Source organism: Bombina bombina, chromosome 4 (assembly GCF_027579735.1).
Source record: "Bombina bombina isolate aBomBom1 chromosome 4, aBomBom1.pri, whole genome shotgun sequence".
NCBI lineage: Eukaryota > Metazoa > Chordata > Amphibia > Anura > Bombinatoridae > Bombina > Bombina bombina.
In genome coordinates this window covers 1124959297-1124978038 of record NC_069502.1, presented here as the reverse complement: position 1 = coordinate 1124978038, position 18742 = coordinate 1124959297, and the positions used below count along the sequence as shown (strand labels likewise).

General features: G+C 39.6%; 1 protein-coding gene across 1 annotated transcript in view; it reads right to left on the bottom strand.

The window, feature by feature from the left end:
* Nucleotides 1–18521, bottom strand: part of CENPF (centromere protein F) — a 225590-nt gene extending 207069 nt beyond the window's left edge. The window contains exons 1-5 of the mRNA XM_053712493.1: nucleotides 18395–18521; nucleotides 13363–13546; nucleotides 8061–8257; nucleotides 4744–4856; nucleotides 4573–4664 (exon numbers count right to left, since the gene is read on the bottom strand). Coding sequence (XP_053568468.1) covers nucleotides 4573–4664; nucleotides 4744–4856; nucleotides 8061–8257; nucleotides 13363–13524 — 564 coding nt within the window. The 5' untranslated portion in view covers nucleotides 13525–13546; nucleotides 18395–18521. The remainder of the gene's footprint in view (nucleotides 1–4572; nucleotides 4665–4743; nucleotides 4857–8060; nucleotides 8258–13362; nucleotides 13547–18394) is intronic.
* Between the last annotated feature and the right edge of the window lie 221 nt (nucleotides 18522–18742).

Here is an 18742-nt window from a genome sequence, read left to right as displayed (position 1 = left end):
TGAGCTTTCAGGGATCCCCAGACCGCGCCCCAGCCTATCAGACTGGCGTCGGTCGTGACAATGACCCACTCTGGTCTGTGGAACATCATCCCTTGAGACAGATTGTCCAGGGACAGCCACCAACGGAGTGAGTCTCTGGTCCTCTGATTTACTTGTATCTTCGGAGACAAGTCTGTATAGTCCCCATTCCACTGACTGAGCATGCACAGTTGTAATGGTCTTAGATGAATGCGCGCAAAAGGAACTATGTCCATCGCCGCCACCATCAAACCGATCACTTCCATGCACTGAGCTATGGAAGGAAGAGGGACGGAATAAAGTATCCGACAAGAGTCCAGAAGCTTTGTTTTTCTGGCCTCTGTTAGAAAGATCCTCATTTCTAAGGAGTCTATAATTGTTCCCAAGAAGGGAACCCTTGTTGACGGGGATAGAGAACTCTTTTCCACGTTCACTTTCCAGCCGTGAGATCTGAGAAAGGCCAGGACAATGTCCGTGTGAGCCTTTGCTTGAGGAAGGGACGACGCTTGAATCAGAATGTCGTCCAGGTAAGGTACTACTGCAATGCCCCTTGGTCTTAGCACCGCTAGAAGGGACCCTAGTACCTTTGTGAAAATCCTTGGAGCAGTGGCTAATCCGAAAGGAAGCGCCACGAACTGGTAATGTTTGTCCAGGAATGCAAACCTTAGGAACCGATGATGTTCCTTGTGGATAGGAATATGTAGATACGCATCCTTTAAATCCACCGTGGTCATGAATTGACCTTCCTGGATGGAAGGAAGGATAGTTCGAATGGTTTCCATCTTGAACGATGGGACCTTGAGAAATTTGTTTAAAATCTTGAGATCTAGGATTGGTCTGAACGTTCCCTCTTTTTTGGGAACTATGAACAGATTGGAGTAGAACCCCATCCCTTGTTCTCTTAATGGAACAGGATGAATCACTCCCATTTTTAACAGGTCTTCTACACAATGTAAGAACGCCTGTCTTTTTATGTGGTCTGAAGACAACTTCGACCTGTGGAACCTCCCCCTTGGGGGAAGTCCCTTGAATTCCAGAAGATAACCCTGGGAGACTATTTCTAGCGCCCAAGGATCCAGAACATCTCTTGCCCAAGCCTGAGCGAAGAGAGAGAGTCTGCCCCCCACCAGATCCGGTCCCGGATCGGGGGCCAATATTTCATGCTGTCTTGGTAGCAGTGGCAGGTTTCTTGGCCTGCTTTCCCTTGTTCCAGCCTTGCATTGGTCTCCAAGCTGGCTTGGCCTGAGAAGTATTACCCTCTTGCTTAGAGGACGTAGCACCTTGGGCTGGTCCGTTTTTACGAAAGGGACGAAAATTAGGTCTATTTTTTGCCTTGAAAGGCCGATCCTGAGGAAGGGCGTGGCCCTTACCCCCAGTGATATCAGAGATAATCTCTTTCAAGTCAGGACCAAACAACGTTTTCCCCTTGAAAGGAATGTTTAGTAGCTTGTTCTTGGAAGACGCTCTGCGCGCCACAATAGCAAACCCAGAGTTCTTAGCCGCTAACTTAGCCAATTGCAAAGAGGCGTCTAGAGTGAAAGAATTAGCCAATTTGAGAGCATTGATTCTGTCCATAATCTCCTCATAAGGAGGAGAGTCACTATCGAGCACCTTAAGCAGTTCATCAAACCAGAAATATGCGGCAGTAGTGACAGGGACAATGCATGAAATGGGTTGTAGAAGGTAACCCTGCTGAACAAACATCTTTTTAAGCAAACCTTCTAATTTTTTATCCATAGGATCTTTGAAAGCACAACTATCCTCTATTGGAATAGTAGTGCGTTTGTTTAAAGTAGAAACCGCTCCCTCGACCTTGGGGACTGACTGCCATAAGTCCTTTCTGGGGTCGACCATAGGAAACAATTTTTTAAATATGGGGGGAGGGACGAAAGGAATACCGGGCCTTTCCCATTCTTTATTAACAATGTCCGCCACCCGCTTGGGTATAGGAAAAGCTTCTGGGAGCCCCGGCACCTCTAGGAACTTGTCCATTTTACATAGTTTCTCTGGGATGACTAAATTTTCACAATCATCCAGAGTGGATAATACCTCCTTAAGCAAAATGCGGAGATGTTCCAATTTAAATTTAAATGTAATCACATCAGATTCAGCCTGCTGAGAAATGTTCCCTAAATCAGTAATTTCTCCCTCAGACAAAACCTCCCTGGCCCCCTCAGATTGGGTTAGGGGCCCTTCAGAGATATTAATATCAGCGTCGTCATGCTCTTCAGTAACTAAAACAGAGCAGCCACGCTTACGCTGACAAGGGTTCATTTTGGCTAAAATGTTTTTGACAGAATTATCCATTACAGCCGTTAATTGTTGCATAGTAAGGAGTATTGGCGCGCTAGATGTACTAGGGGCCTCCTGAGTGGGCAAGACTCGTGTAGACGAAGGAGGGAATGATGCAGTACCATGCTTACTCCCCTCACTTGAGGAATCATCTTGGGCATCATTGTCATTATCACATAAATCACATTTATTTAAATGAATAGGAATTCTGGCTTCCCCACATTCAGAACACAGTCTATCTGGTAGTTCAGACATGTTAAACAGGCATAAACTTGATCAGAAAGTACAAAAAACGTTTTAAAATAAAACCGTTACTGTCACTTTAAATTTTAAACTGAACACACTTTATTACTGCAATTGCGAAAAAACATGAAGGAATTGTTCAAAATTCACCAAATTTTCACCACAGCGTCTTAAAGCCTTGAAAATATTGCACACCAATTTTGGAAGCTTTAACCCTTAAAATAACGGAACCGGAGCCGTTTTAAGCTTTAAACCCCTTTACAGTCCCTGGTATCTGCTTTGCTGAGACCCAACCAAACCCAAAGGGGAATACGATACCAAATGACGCCTTCAGAAGTCTTTTATAAGTATCAGAGCTCCTCTCACATGCGACTGCATGCCATGCCTCTCAAAAACAAGTGCGCAACACCGGCGCGAAAATGAGACTCTGCCTATGCTTGGGGAAAGCCCCTAAAGAATAAGGTGTCTAAAACAGTGCCTGCCGATATTATTATATCAAAATACCCAGATAAAATGATTCCTCAAGGCTAAATATGTGTTAATAATCAATCGATTTAGCCCAGAAAAAGTCTACAGTTTAAATAAGCCCTTGTGAAGCCCTTATTTACAATCGTAATAAACATGGCTTACCGGATCCCATAGGGAAAATGACAGCTTCCAGCATTACATCGTCTTGTTAGAATGTGTCATACCTCAAGCAGCAAGAGACTGCAAACTGTTCCCCCAACTGAAGTTAATTGCTCTCAACAGTCCTGTGTGGAACAGCCATGGATTTTAGTTACGGTTGCTAAAATCATTTTCCTCATACAAACAGAATTCTTCATCTCTTTTCTGTTTCTGAGTAAATAGTACGTACCAGCACTATTTGAAAATAACAAACTCTTGATTGAATAATGAAAAACTACAGTTAAACACTAAAAAACTCTAAGCCATCTCCGTGGAGATGTTGCCTGTACAACGGCAAAGAGAATGACTGGGGTAGGCGGAGCCTAGGAGGGATCATGTGACCAGCTTTGCTGGGCTCTTTGCCATTTCCTGTTGGGGAGGAGAATATCCCACAAGTAAGGATGACGCCGTGGACCGGACACACCTATGTTGGAGAAAGTGCTGCCATCTAGTGCTCGTGCTAATGTATAACACTCTTACAAAACTGCTGCACATAGTGCTGCAGACACGTGCACACTCCTGAGCAAACCTTCCTGTATTTCAACAGAGGACAATAAGGAAATGTAGTAATAGAAGTAAAGTGGAAAAAAAAAATAACATGCACTATCTGAATTATGAAAGAAAATGTTTGGCTTTTATGTCCCTTTAAAATACAATTTGATCTTTTAAGTGACATTAAACTCAGAACCAAATCTCCTCAAACATTTTTTTCACACAGAGAAATATTCATAGTAGACTCAATCGAATATTAATCAAAGGCTGGAGTACATCCTGCAGAATCAATAACATTGATCTAGTTACTTATTACACAGTGATTGCTTGATCAGTGCAGGAGTTCATTTATTTTTGTCCCTACTTGGCTACAGCAAAGGAGATAAGATAAACGAATCAGTGTACTGCTAAGAGCTAGCAAAACAATGCTATTTGGTTTAAATGCTTGAAAGACATTTCATTTATTTCGACTTGCTATAAACTATTACACTTAAAGGGCCAGAAAGCCTAGCAAATAATGTTATATAATTCTGCACATAGTGTAGAATTATACAACATTAGCTTAGCGCCAGATTTCTAAAGAGAAGGGTTAAATAGATATCTTGCAAAGAAAACAGAACGCCGCTCCTGGCGCTACTGAGTGGGTCTGTTTTCTTCTCCAAAGCGCATCGCGGGCATGCTGTCTAGTCACAGCGCGCCCAATCGCGCTATTAAACTCAATGTAGCTCGCTACCGCTACCAGAGCGGGAGTGAGCTACATTGAGTTTAATAGCCCGCGATGCTCTTTGGAGAAGAAAACAGACCCACTCAGTAGCGCCACGAGCTTAAATGTCCATTTAAATTAAATTCTAAAAAGCTTACTTTCAACTGTAGCATTTTTAATTCATTTTCAATCCTTCTTCTTTCTTCAACTTCTTTGTTGTACTTTTCTTCCAATTCCTCATATTTTGAATCTAGAATTGTTCACAAAATATTTTTAATTTGAATAAATAAATATTGTTCCATTTATTAAATAACGTCTAGATGAATTACCGTTGTATTTATTAGGGGTAGTAAAAGTAGCACAGTTTTTCTGAGGAGTCGCACACAAAGACATGTCCGAGACATTGAACGATTGTTGGCTTCTTTCAAGATCATTTTTATATCTGAATAGAGGGGGAAAAAAACATAAAAGCTTTAAAACCATTTTAGTTCAAACCTACAAAAGTAAAACTGCAGAATGCCAGAAACAGCCTTAAAAGGGACATTGAACACTAAATAAATGCTAGATACACTAATGCATTCAAACAAACTATTAGTCTTTAAATAACATGTGGACATATTTTTTAAAGTGTCGTTAGCTGTTTAAATAGTGACAAAATAAGTGTAAAGTTTTAGTGTCTATAAAACAATGTAACTTAGGTTACCTTCTCTGCTGTGGCCAATTAGGGACAGTTATAAATAGGTCACTAGAGTGTGCAGCCAATGGCTGTGTGCAATATGACAGTGTTCTGCATTTCCATTTCTAACAGGAACTGAAAGGCTCATAATTTCCAAATGGAATTACAGGAAAAGGGGACAAAATAAATAATGAAAGTATATTGCAGACTTCTTTTTACATGTGATTTATCATTTTAGATTACCATCTCAAAGTGTTTAATGTCCCTTTAAAAGGGACAGTTTATTCCAGAATTTTTATTGTTTAAAAAGATAGATAACACTTTTATTACCCATACCCCAGTTTTGCATAACCAACACGATTATAATACACTTTTTACCTCTGTGATTACCTTGTATCTAAGCCTCTGCAAACTGCCCACTTATCTTAGTGCTTTAGACAGACTTGCATTTTAGTCAATCAGTGCTGACTCATAAGTAACTCCATGGGAGTGAGCACAATATTAACTATATGGCACACATGAACTAGTGCTGTCTAGCTGTGAAAAACGATCAAAATGCACAGACAAGAGGAGGCCATCAAGTTCTTAGAAATTTGTATATGAACCTACCTAGATTTAACTTTCAACAAAGAATACCAAGCGAACAAAAACTAATATCAAAGTAAATTGTTTAAAAATGCATGCCCTATCTGAATCATGAACATTTAATTTTGACTAGATTGTCCCTTAAAAAGGGACAGTATACACTCATTTTCATATAACTGCACCACTATAAAGAATAAGATGCACAGATACTGATATAAAAATCCAGTATAAAACAGTTTAAAAACTTACTTAGAAGCTCTCAGTTTAGCTCTGGTGAAAAGGTAGCTGGAAAGCCCACTGCAAGTGGGAAATAAGACACTCCCCCCTCCCCCTTCTTTTGCATATGAAAAGACCCTTTACACAAACAGGAGCAAGCTGGAGAAGGTAGCTGACGGTATTCTCATAAAACTTTGGGGCTTGGTTAGGAGTCTGAAAATCAGAGCAATGTTATTTAAAAATAAGCAAAACTATACATTTAAAAAAAACAACAACAACTTTATGGGCTATATACATAGATCATCTACAAACCATTTATGCAAAGAAAACATGAGTGTATAATGTCCCTTTAGAGGACCAGTAGACTTTACAATGTCTAAACATGTGGCAGTGTAGTGCATTGCAGCAACACTACTGCTTAGACACATGAAACAGACATCAGAGTTTTATTTTAGAACCCAGATTGGTGCTTCTTCCCTGGCTCACTGCCAGCCATCATATTTATTTTTAATTTGACGTTGCAGGAGGGACAGCTAATAAAAAGCCATACCGCCTGCTACAAAGACGTCACTAAGAATGAGCATTTGAGGCTGTAGCATAGGATCTTTACCTTTAAAGGCAGAGCAGCTTAAAGGGGCACTAGAATTTCATTATTCAGATAGATCATACAGTTTTAAACAATTTCCCAATTTAATTCTATTATCAAATTTGCTTTCTTCTCCAAGTATCCTTCATTGAAGGAGCATTTACTACTTGGAGCTAGCTGAACATATCAGGTAAGACAATGACATGAGACATATATGTGCAGCCACCTATCAGCAGCTAGCTCCTAGTAGTTCTGCTTAAAGGGACACTAAACACAAATTGTTCTTCGTTCTCTTGATATCTTTATTTGAAAAAGCAGGAATGAAATCTTAGAAACCTGCCCGTTTTTGGTTTAGCACCTGGATAGCGCTTGTTGATTGGGGGCTATATTTAGCTAGCAGTTTAATGTTGAGATGTTTGCAGATCTGATTTATAATTTTAAGATTTTCTAGAGGCATGTGTTTGATTTAGAAACTTGTATGGGTGCATTTAAAGGGACATAAACAGGTTGAGATCTGTGCATACCCTAAAAGGACTAATTAATTAAATAGTTTGCATTAAAAAAAATGTTTAAAAATTGCTGGCAAGTATTTTAAAAATATTTTCAAATATAAGCAAAATTAATTACATAGCTTAGCTGCCTGGAGCAGCAAACTCCACCCCCCTTATCAATGTTTAGACACAGGCATTGTATTTCAACTGAGTTCACAGCTTCTAGGCATGCTCCAGCAGATAATCCCTATGCATTTTTGCATTCTACCAAAATAACAATAGATATAGATACAGTCATAGAAGGAAATGTGTGGGGGGAGTTAGTTTTACAATTCAGAAACTAAAAAGAAAGGGTTAATGGCGAGGCACTTCAGTACAAATTTGCAGGTAAAGTAATTAAAGTACATATTATATTTTGTCTCTATCCCAATTTGTTTTATGTCCCTTTAAAGTGAATGTAAGTTTTAATGCTAAAGTGTCCGGTTTTTACAAATTCGATTAAAAACAGGGGCACTTTAATTCATCAAAATTTACATTTCACTCGTAAAAAAATACTTACCTTTTAAACTTGACAGCCGCTGCAGCTTCTCCCAGTCATCGCAAGCCATTTCTGACATCAAAAATGATGGATGGGTCATCCTCCAATCACGGCTTCCCCCCGGGGGAATCAGTGTCTGATTCAACGCCGTGATTGGAGGAAGCCAGATTCCTCATTTTAGACCCAGGAGCGACGGGCGGAGGAAGCTGGAGCGGCTGTCAAGATTAAAAGGCAAGTATTTTTTCACAACACAAGTGAAATGTAAATTTTGATGAATTAAAGTGCCCCTGTTTTTAATCAAATTTTTAAAAATCGGGCACTTTAGCATCAAAATTTACATTCACTTTAAGTTAATTAAGTATTTTTGCAATATACTTCCATTAGCCAATATACACCGCCAGCTCCCAGAGTTTGCATACTGGTGCAGGACAATCACAGCATATGTGCGTATGCCCTTAAAAATTTAAGTATATTGCAAAAATACTTATACTTCAATTTTGACCTTTCTATACCTTTAAGCAAAAAAATAAATAAAAAAGAAAACCCTTATTAACCTTTTCAGTTCTTGTTCCAGTTTTTCGATTTGCTTTTTGCTTGAACTCATTTGTCCTTCCAGGAAGTTGACTTGTGTTTCCTTCATCTGGTAATCATGGGTTAGTTTTTGCTTCATTTTGTCATTATTGTCACACAATTCAATCAAACTCTGGTTCTCTCTTCTTAGTGCTACCACTTCACCTTTTTCACTATCAACCTGTCCAAATAATTAAAAACTTTAAAAGTAGGCAAAAACCTCTATTGAGGGTTGAATATTTACTAATGATTTATAAGAATCTAGGCAAGCTTTTCCAATCCAGTACATAGAAGTTATTTGAAACAGATATTTAATTTGCTCATATATCATATCAAAAATATAACATTTTGCTGCAAAACAGACCCCTTCCCGCCGTTAGGACGTTCCGTGCCGTCCTAACAGCGCTAGGCGATGGAATGCCCTAGCCGTTCTGCTGCCCTGAAGCCATAATGGCTTCCTAACTGGCATTACAGGCTGGAGGAGATATATATATTCATATTCCTCCTGTGTTGGAAAGTACTCCTATTTCCATGGCCGCTGTTTAGCGCCCTCTCATCTGCCCAGGGTGCATAACGAATAATCCACGTACAATTCAAAGCAAATTGGAGCACTCACTGGGTCTTAACATATATTTATTAAAAGTATATGTAACTTTTCAGGGTTAACCCCCCCCATCCTCAGACAGTACAAATTATACATTCATTACACTTACTTTTATACCCTCCACCTTAGGATCCTCTCCTCGTCGCTGCCGGCGGCATTCCGGAAGTGATGTCACGTCTCTACTGCAGTCACGTGATTCGGCAGGCGTGAATTAGTTGCCATGGTTACGGGACGCCACCGGTATTTTTGTTTGAACCTAAAGTAATTTAACTCTAGGCACATCCTTAGTAACTCCATGCTCAGATCTTCTGGTGGTCCAATGTGCCTAGAGTTAAATTACTTTAGGTTTGAACAAAAATAATACCTGCAAACATTGGGGACGGACATAGGGTCCAACGTGGCCCCGGCATATGCGAACCTATACATGTCAGACTTTAAAACTACAGGCACCCAAGCCTTCAAGGACAAGAGGGTCATTCTATACAAACGGTACATAGATGAACTGATTGTAGTTTGGAACGGGACAACAGAGGAACTGGAGACATGGTACAGAGAGTTAAACAGTGTACATCCAACCTTAAATTTTAAGATAGAATACAATCAGCAAAGAATAGACTTCCTGGACTTGAGAGTGTATAAAAAGGATGGGAAACTAAAGACCCCCTTATACCGGAAAGCAACAGACAAAAATTCCCTATTACACGCAGCGAGCTGCCATCCTCTATCATTAAAAAGAGAAATAACACCAAGCCCGATAATAGGGAAAAACAATTGCAAGAATTGGAAGAACAATTCAAAATAAGAGGGTACAGCAACAAACTGCTAACTGAAAGCAGGAACAACAAAGGGAGGATACACAACAATCATTACTGTATGGAACAAGAGGGGACAATAAAGAAGAGGATCCACGCACAATGACACCTATATGTTTGGGGATGAAAGAACGGCTGCCACCATTTGCAAGTACTGGCCAATTGTAGAAACTGACAAAAAACAGAATTTATGCTTACCTGATAAATTACTTTCTCCAACGGTGTGTCCGGTCCACGGCGTCATCCTTACTTGTGGGAATATCTCTTCCCCAACAGGAAATGGCAAAGAGTCCCAGCAAAGCTGGCCATATAGTCCCTCCTAGGCTCCGCCCACCCCAGTCATTCGACCGACGGACAGGAGGAAAAATATAGGAGAAACCATATGGTACCGTGGTGACTGTAGTTAGAGAAAATAATTCATCAGACCTGATTAAAAAACCAGGGCGGGCCGTGGACCGGACACACCGTTGGAGAAAGTAATTTATCAGGTAAGCATAAATTCTGTTTTCTCCAACATTGGTGTGTCCGGTCCACGGCGTCATCCTTACTTGTGGGAACCAATACCAAAGCTTTAGGACACGGATGAAGGGAGGGAGCAAATCAGGTTACCTAAACGGAAGGCACCACGGCTTGCAAAACCTTTCTCCCAAAAATAGCCTCCGAAGAAGCAAAAGTATAAAATTTGTAAAATTTGGCAAAAGTGTGCAGTGAAGACCAAGTCGCTGCCTTACATATCTGATCAACAGAAGCCTCGTTCTTGAAGGCCCATGTGGAAGCCACAGCCCTAGTGGAGTGATTCTTTCAGGAGGCTGCCGTCCGGCAGTCTCGTAAGCCAATCGGATGATGCTTTTAAGCCAAAAGGAAAGAGAGGTAGAAGTAGCTTTTTGACCTCTCCTTTTACCAGAATAGACGACAAACAGAGAAGAAGATGTTTGTCTGAAATCTTTTGTAGCTTCTAAATAGAATTTTAGAGCACGGACTACGTCCAAATTGTGTAACAAACGTTCCTTCTTTGAAACTGGATTCGGACACAAAGAAGGTACAACTATCTCCTGGTTAATATTTTTGTTAGAAACAACCTTTGGAAGGAAACCAGGCTTAGTACGCAAAACCACCTTATCTGCATGGAACACCAGATAGGGCAGAGAACACTGCAGAGCAGATAACTCTGAAATTCTTCTAGCAGAAGAAATAGCAACCAAAAACAAAACTTTCCAAGATAACAACTTAATATCTATGGAATGTAAAGGTTCAAACGGAACCCCTTGAAGAACTGAAAGAACTAGATTTAAACTCCAGGGAGGAGTCAAAGGTCTGTAAACAGGCTTGATCCTAACCAGAGCCTGAACAAATGCTTGAACATCTGGCATAGCTGCCAGTCGTTTGTGTAGTAAGACAGATAAAGCAGAAATCTGTCCCTTTAGAGAACTCGCAGATAATCCTTTATCCAAACCTTCTTGCAGAAAGGAAAGAATCTTAGGAATTTTTACCTTATTCCAAGGGAATCCCTTGGATTCACACCAGCAGATATATCTTTTCCATATCTTATGGTAAATCTTTCTAGTTACCGGTTTTCTGGCCTGAACCAGAGTATCAATCACCGAATCTGAAAACCCACGCTTTGATAGAATCAAGCGTTCAATCTCCAAGCCGTCAGCTGGAGGGAGACCAGATTTGGATGTTCGAATGGACCCTGAACAAGAAGGTCTTGTCTCAAAGGTAGCTTCCATGGTGGAACCGATGACATATTCACCAGGTCTGCATACCAAGTCCTGCGTGGCCACGCAGGAGCTATCAAGATCACCGAGACCCTCTCCTGTTTGATCCTGGCTACCAGCCTGGGAATGAGAGGAAACGGTGGGAACACATAAGCTAGGTTGAAGGTCCAAGGCGCTACTAGTGCATCCACTAGAGTCGCCTTGGGATCCCTGGATCTGGACCCGTAGCAAGGAACCTTGAAGTTCTGCCACATACTCTTAACCATCTCCGTGGAGATGTTGCCTGTGCAACGGCAAAGAGAATGACTGGAGTGGGCGGAGCCTAGGAGGGACTATATGGCCAGCTTTGCTGGGACTCTTTGCCATTTCCTGTTGGGGAAGAGATATTCCCACAAGTAAGGATGACGCCGTGGACCGGACACACCAATGTTGGAGAAATCTACCATTTAAGGGACAAAGGCCTCCAAGAGTGGGATATAGGAGAGCAAAATCGCTCAGAGATCATCTAATACAAACAGATCCAAGAACATGTTACTCTTAACACCACCTGGTTACAAAAAACCAAGGGATGTTATAGATGTCTAGGTTGTGTCACCTGTAATGGATTAACCACAGGAAAATTCTTCAACCATTCCTACAAGAATAAGAAATAATACTTAAAACATAGAGTAACATGCACCACTACCCACACAGTATACTTACTCCACTGTCCGTGTGGAAAGTTCTATGTGGGTAAGACGATAGACACCCAGAGAACTCGTATGGCAAACCATAGGATGGTCATAAGAACAGCCTTAGAGAAAAAGGAGACAGAACAGCCAGTGACGAGGCACGGCATAAAGAATCGGATCTTAGATACACAATCATAGACCACATTCCCATGCCAAACAGAGGTGGGGATAGAGCGAAAACGCTACTCCAAAATGAATCCAGATGGATATACACACTGGGCACATTGGTGCCTAGAGGACTGAACACAAGTTTGGACTGGCACTGTTTCATTTAATATAGGAACAGATAACATGGACTCTAAATTTTGACATTAGATCACCTGTAACTAGTGATGCACCGAAATGGAAATTCTGGACCGAAACCGAATCCGAAAATCCGGGATGCACTTGGCCGAAAACCGAAACCGATACCGAAAATGTATTTTTTAAAATTTAATTTTTTTTTGCATAATTAGAGCCAATAAAAAAAAGCCCACACTTTTATTGAAAGTAACACACTAACATTGGACAAAAATATCTTAAAACAATAATATGCTACACAATAATTTTACCAATAAAAAAACAGGTAAAAAATAATGCCATTTTCGGCCAAAATGTTTCTGCAACCAAACGTTTGGTGCATCCCTACTTAAAACAATTATAAATATCAATATACTGTATTATTCTTCATTTAGTTCTATGTAACAGAATCATATTTAACAGTTTTATTTTACCAATTATCCAAATAAAGTATAGTCCTAGAAAACTCATTATATGCAGAACAGTTAGTCAAGTAATAAACTTAAACAGCAGCTCTAGGCTAGCATCAAATTTGAAACATGCTACACAATAATTTTACCGAAAATAACAGGCAAAAAAAACGAAAACCGAAATAGCCAAAAATGCCATTTTCGGCCGAAACTTTCTGCGGCCGAAATTTTGGTGCATCCCTACCTGTAACAATTATTAGACAGTAGTTTGTCAGCAGTTGATTATAAATAGTGATGTACTTGCATAGTATGTTAACATGTACCTATAAGCCCTGGGACCCCATTATGAATTTATACACATTGGAGGGAAGGGATTTTTTTGAGCTAAAAATTTGGCTATGTAGGATTATATGTTCACTCACAGAACAGAGTTAGAAATAACCAGGTTACCAATAATTCAACTGCTGTATTCTCCTCTATATATTGTTTTTAATAGATTGAATAGGACCTGCCACGCTTGCTCACCGGTGGTGTCCCGTAACCATGGTAACTAATACACGCCTGCCAACTCTCGTGACGGCAGTAGAGACGTGACGTCACTTCCGGAACGGCAAGGATCCTAAGGTGGAGGGTATAAAAGTAAGTGTATTGAATGTATAATTTGTATTGCCTGAGGACAGGGGTAACCCCAAAATGTTACATATACGTTTAATAAAAATTATATGTTATTACCTTTTGTTTCTGCTTCTGGAATGCTGCCTCTAAAGACTCTAGTTGAAACTGTCTTTGTTGACGGTCCTTTTTCAGTTTGTCCAACTGACTTTCCAGTTCCTGAATTTTCTGAAGAGTCTTTGTGGGAAGCCCTTCCTTCCACTCTTCGACAACCCAGCTCATTTTGCAGTTTTTACCTCACCACCTAAATAAGGAAATGTAAGACATACAATATATTTATTTAGATTTTGAACTTGCATAAGCTGGTGAAAAGACTGAAGATTCAATTGGCAAAATAGATATCACTAAATAACAACTCAGCCTTACATAGCAAATTAGTAATTCTCTACCATATTGCAATGATACCTGAGAGTCTAAACCCTCAGCTGTGAGTTTAAGAGATATTCTAGCACAGGGCTTAAAGGGACAGGAAACCCCAACAATTTATTTCATGATTTGGATAGAACATACATTTTAAATAACTTTTCAAATTTACTTCTATTATCAAATTTCCTTTGTTCTCTTGTTATCCTTTGCTGAAGGAACAGCATTGCACTATTGGCAGCAAGATGAACACATCTAGTTAGCCAATCACAAGAGACAAATGTGTGCAGGCACCAATTAGCAGCTAACTCCCACTAGTGTAGGATATGTGTGTATTCTTTTTCAACAAGGGATACCAAGAGAACAAAGCACATTTGAAAAGAGAAGTGAATTTAAAAAAAGTGTTTTAAAACGACATGCTATTTCGGAATCATGCAAGTTAAATTTCTACTCCAGAATAGATAATCACTTTATTACCTATTCTCCAGTTTTGCATAACCAGCACTACACTTTTTACCTCTGTGATTACCTTGTATCTAAGACTCTACAGACTGCCCACTTATCTCAGTTCTTTTGACAGACATGCATTTTAGCCAATCAGTGCTGACTCTTTAATAACTCCACAGATGTGCGCACAATGTTATCTATATGGCACACATGAACTAGCACTATCTAACTGTCAAAATGCACAAGATAAGAGGTGGTTTTTACGTTTAGAAATCAGTTTGAGCCTACCAAGGTTTAGCTTTCAGCAAAGAATACCAATAGAACAGACCAAATTTGATGATAATAGTAAATTGGAAAGCTATTTAAAAAAGCATGCCCTATCTGAATCATTAAAGTTTATTTTTTTACTAGACTGCCCCTTTAAAGGGACAGTATACACTCATTTTCATATAACTGCATGTAATAGACACTACTATAAAGAATAAGATGCACAGATACTGATATAAAAATCCAGTATAAAATGGTTTAAAAATGTACTTAGAAGCTGTCAGTTTGGCTCTGTTGAAAAGGTAGTTGGAAAGCAAGACACTCCCCCCTCCCCCTTCTTTTGCATATGAAAAGACCCTGTACACAAACAGGAGCAAGCTGGAGTAGGTAGTCGAGCGTATTCACATAAAACTTTGGGGCTTGGTTAGGAGTTTGAAAATCAAAGCAATGTTATTTAAAAATAAGCAAAACTATACATTTATTAAAAAAAAACAACTTTATGGGCTATATAAATAGATCATCTACAAAACATTTATGCAAAGAAAAAAATTAGTGTATAATGTCCCTTTAACAAACTTTTTCATAATTTCCAGTGTCAGCCCCCCCATATTATATGCAGGTAAGGAGGAGAGCTACTCTGTTCAGCTCAGGTTCTCACATGATGCTTTAAACTAAGGGACAGTAAACTAGATATGTGTATTCAGCAGTTTCATTCGCTCTTTATGGAGCCAAATTTTTTTTTTTTTAAAGTGCAACACACTGTGCTACACTTTCACAAGAATAATTCTGATTCCAAAAAGAGCCGCAGGCCACAAGGGGCTGTCTGTTCCGCTTTGTGAACAAAACTGCCAAATGCACATAGCTACAGTAAACACTAGATTTTAGTTATGCATACTGATACTTTGCAATATATTTTCATTATTTATTTCCCTCTTTTGCTTGTAATTTAGCTCTCAAAAATGTCTAGAATTTTCAGAATTTGAGATGCATCCTTCTGGTTTCTCAAAGCTAACCCTGCTACATACATTTCTCAAACTGGCTTTAACAGGCAACAACTACAAAACAATGCATTTTATACTATCATTATTGTCTGCAGATGAAAGGCAAGATTAGCTCCACCAAATATGGAAATGGTGGGTGGAGTTTGGTTATTGAAAAATATCAACATTAAAAATGAGGTTGTTAACCCTTTCATGACCGGGTCATAATGTCTATAGCGGAACAACGTTCCGATGTGGACAAATTGAAATCCTGCAATCGTGCACGCAATCACGAGATTTCAAGTATGGGATCGGGTCTGGGGGGCTTCCCTATGATGCTAGGCACGCCCTCCAGACTGCAATCATATCCAGGAAGCGCTGTTGGCTTCAGGACAGCCAAAACGGCTATGACGTTTTATTCTGCCCTAACGGCGCTAAAGCCCAGCGCCGATCGGACAGAATAGAACGCCATAACGGCGCTAAAAGGTTAATGTGTTTTAAAACATTTAGCTTGGCTGATTTGTTATTCTAAGACAACACAATAGAAATGTCTTGTAATTATAAGGTGTTTACTGTCCCTTTAATTGGAGGGTCAGTATACTATGAGTCACAACAAACGCACACTGTATTTAAAGGGACAGTCTAGTCAAAATTAAACTTTCATGATAGGGCATGCAATTTTAAACAACTTTCCAATTTATTTTTTATAATCAAATTTGCTTAGTTCTCTTGCAATTCCTTGTTGAAAGCTAAAGCTAGGTAGGCTCATATGCTAATTTCTAAGCCCTTGAAAGCCGCCTCTTATCTCAAGGCATTTTTACAATTTTTCAAAGCTAGAGGGCGTTAGTTTGTGTGTGCCATATAGATAACATTGTGCTCACACACGTGGAGATACCTAGGGGTCAGCACTAAAATAAAGGGGCAGTCTGTAAAAGCCTAGATACAAGGTAATTTCAGAGGTAAAAAGTATATTAATATTACCGTGCAACACCTGGGAGTTTAAAATCCAGATGCCAAGCTAAATTTTGAAGGCACATTATAAGCATTATCACAAGAGACATGAAACACAAACATTTTCTTTCATGATTTAGGTAGCACATACTATTTTAAAAAAACTTTCCAGTTTACTTATCAAATTAGCGTCATTCTCTTGGTATCATTTGTTGAAAGAACAACGCACTACTGGTTTCAACCTGAACACATGGGTGAGCCAATGACAATCGATATATATGCAGCCACCAATTAGCAGCTAGAACCTAGGTCCTTTGCTGCTCCTGAGCTTACCTAGATAAACCTTTCCGCAAAAAGAGAAGGAAGCAAATTAAATAATCAAAGTAAATTGGAGAGTTGTTTAAAACTGTAGTATTTCAGAATCATTAAAGAAAATATTTGGGTTTCATGTCCCTTTAACTGCCAATATGGCGGCAAGTTAGATACGTCCAGAGTTATCTACCGTGTGTCCTCTGTTCATAGTCATAGCACATGCACTGTAAACAGATGCAGCCAATAGCAGTATTTATACTGGGTTCCCTGCATATTAAAGGTACATTATCGTAATAAAATGAAATGCTCTTATTTGTTAGAGGTTGTTGTTTTGTCACAAGCAACACTATGTGTTTAACCCCTGCAAAGGGATTAAATACATAGTGGAGGTACAACTCCTGAGCCGCAGTGCACTGCTGGTCCTGTTATAAAACTGCTCCATATCCAATCAGCATTGCTATTTGCACAACCCACCTGATTGGATCAGCAGCAGTTTCCTCTCTGGACCAGCAGTTCCCTACAGCTCCTGAGTTGTACTTTTTGTGTTTAAAGGGACTTTAAACACTTGTCATTAGGTTGTTTTGTTTTTTTTATTCATGTTTTTTAAATGCAATTCGCTATTTATTTTTATTATATGTTTACTTTTTTTTTCTTTTTTTACATTTATTTCACTTTCTGACCGCTCCGTGCAGACATGGCAGAAAGTTATGTAGACAAACCCAGAAGTCTCTGCTTTGCTGTGAGCGCGCACGTGTGTAGACAGCACACTGAGCACAGCATAACTAAAACTACTGCTGCTGTAAAGTTTGCAGCGATTATCTTAGTGTTTTTCCCTAAATAATATCTTTTGAACTGGCCTCATCTGTAAGCTAATAATTCATTATTTTTAAAAACAAAATGTATTTACCCTATTTTTTAATCATAAAAAAACCCTTCCAGCACGTAGGGCGTTCTATACCGTAACTGCACTGGGCTTTAACGCCCTTAGGAATAGGATCGCGGGCTGCAGGGCGTGCCTAGCGTAATAAGCACCCCCCCCCCCCAGACACAATACCATTATTGAAATCACGAGATCGCATGAACGATCGCGTGATTTCACTTTTTAACTTATTTGTTTACATCAGAACTTTGGATGGCAAGGGGTTAAAGCCTGATACAAATATGGTTCCGATTCTATGTGAAATGCATTGTGGTGCTTTTCAAACACTGCAAAAATAAGTTCCCCTTTCTCAGATAGAGAATGTCATTTTTATACACCTTTAAATTGACTTCTATTATCAAATTTGCTTTGTTCGTTTGATATCCTTTAAAAGCATATGCACATACTCTCCACAGCATCAGCAATGTACTACTGAGAGCTAGCTGGTGATTGGTAGCTACACATCTGTCATTGGAGCTGACTTTAGTTTGATCCCTTTTTTTAAGTAACATTGCAATAACAATATGTGTGTCTGTATTCCCCTCCCTCTGTCTGTATGGCCTGCCCCATAGAGTCCCCTCAGAAGTTATACCTCACGATACCTAAGTATAGGATGTGTCCTCAAATTGCATTTTTGTCAAAAACCCTGTACATGCAGCTGTGTATTTATGAGATGAGTATATACAGTATGAGCGTGTGCACATAAATTCAAGTGTTACATGTAGTCAAAATGAGATTGCGTTTAATATCTCAACGGACTTCATGCTAGAAAAATACAACCGGGGATGGAACACAAAGAATCATTGCGCGTATTACTCGGCACTCATTTCTTACTCACAAATATACTACCGACCTTACAAGCGGAAACTCGCAGCAAATATCAGCTTATATTTCTCACTTCATGTCAATCAGCAGCCAGCGATTCAAACTACGCGCCATCCATAAGCGACAACAACCAACAGCATCAAATACGATTGATGTGAACGCGATTGTGATTGGATCAGCAGCAACAGCACCCAACAAGCTATTGGACAATGTGCAGCACTATAATCCATCCTATTGGGCATAACCAACCCCCGTCCGTAACTTGGCCTATCGCACTACAGTGAGCATATCATAGGTCATGTTCTTTAGGCAGAAGTTTGAGAAAGATTCCTAACTCTCTTGTGATTGGCTACTCGCTGTGTCCATCTGACCGTTA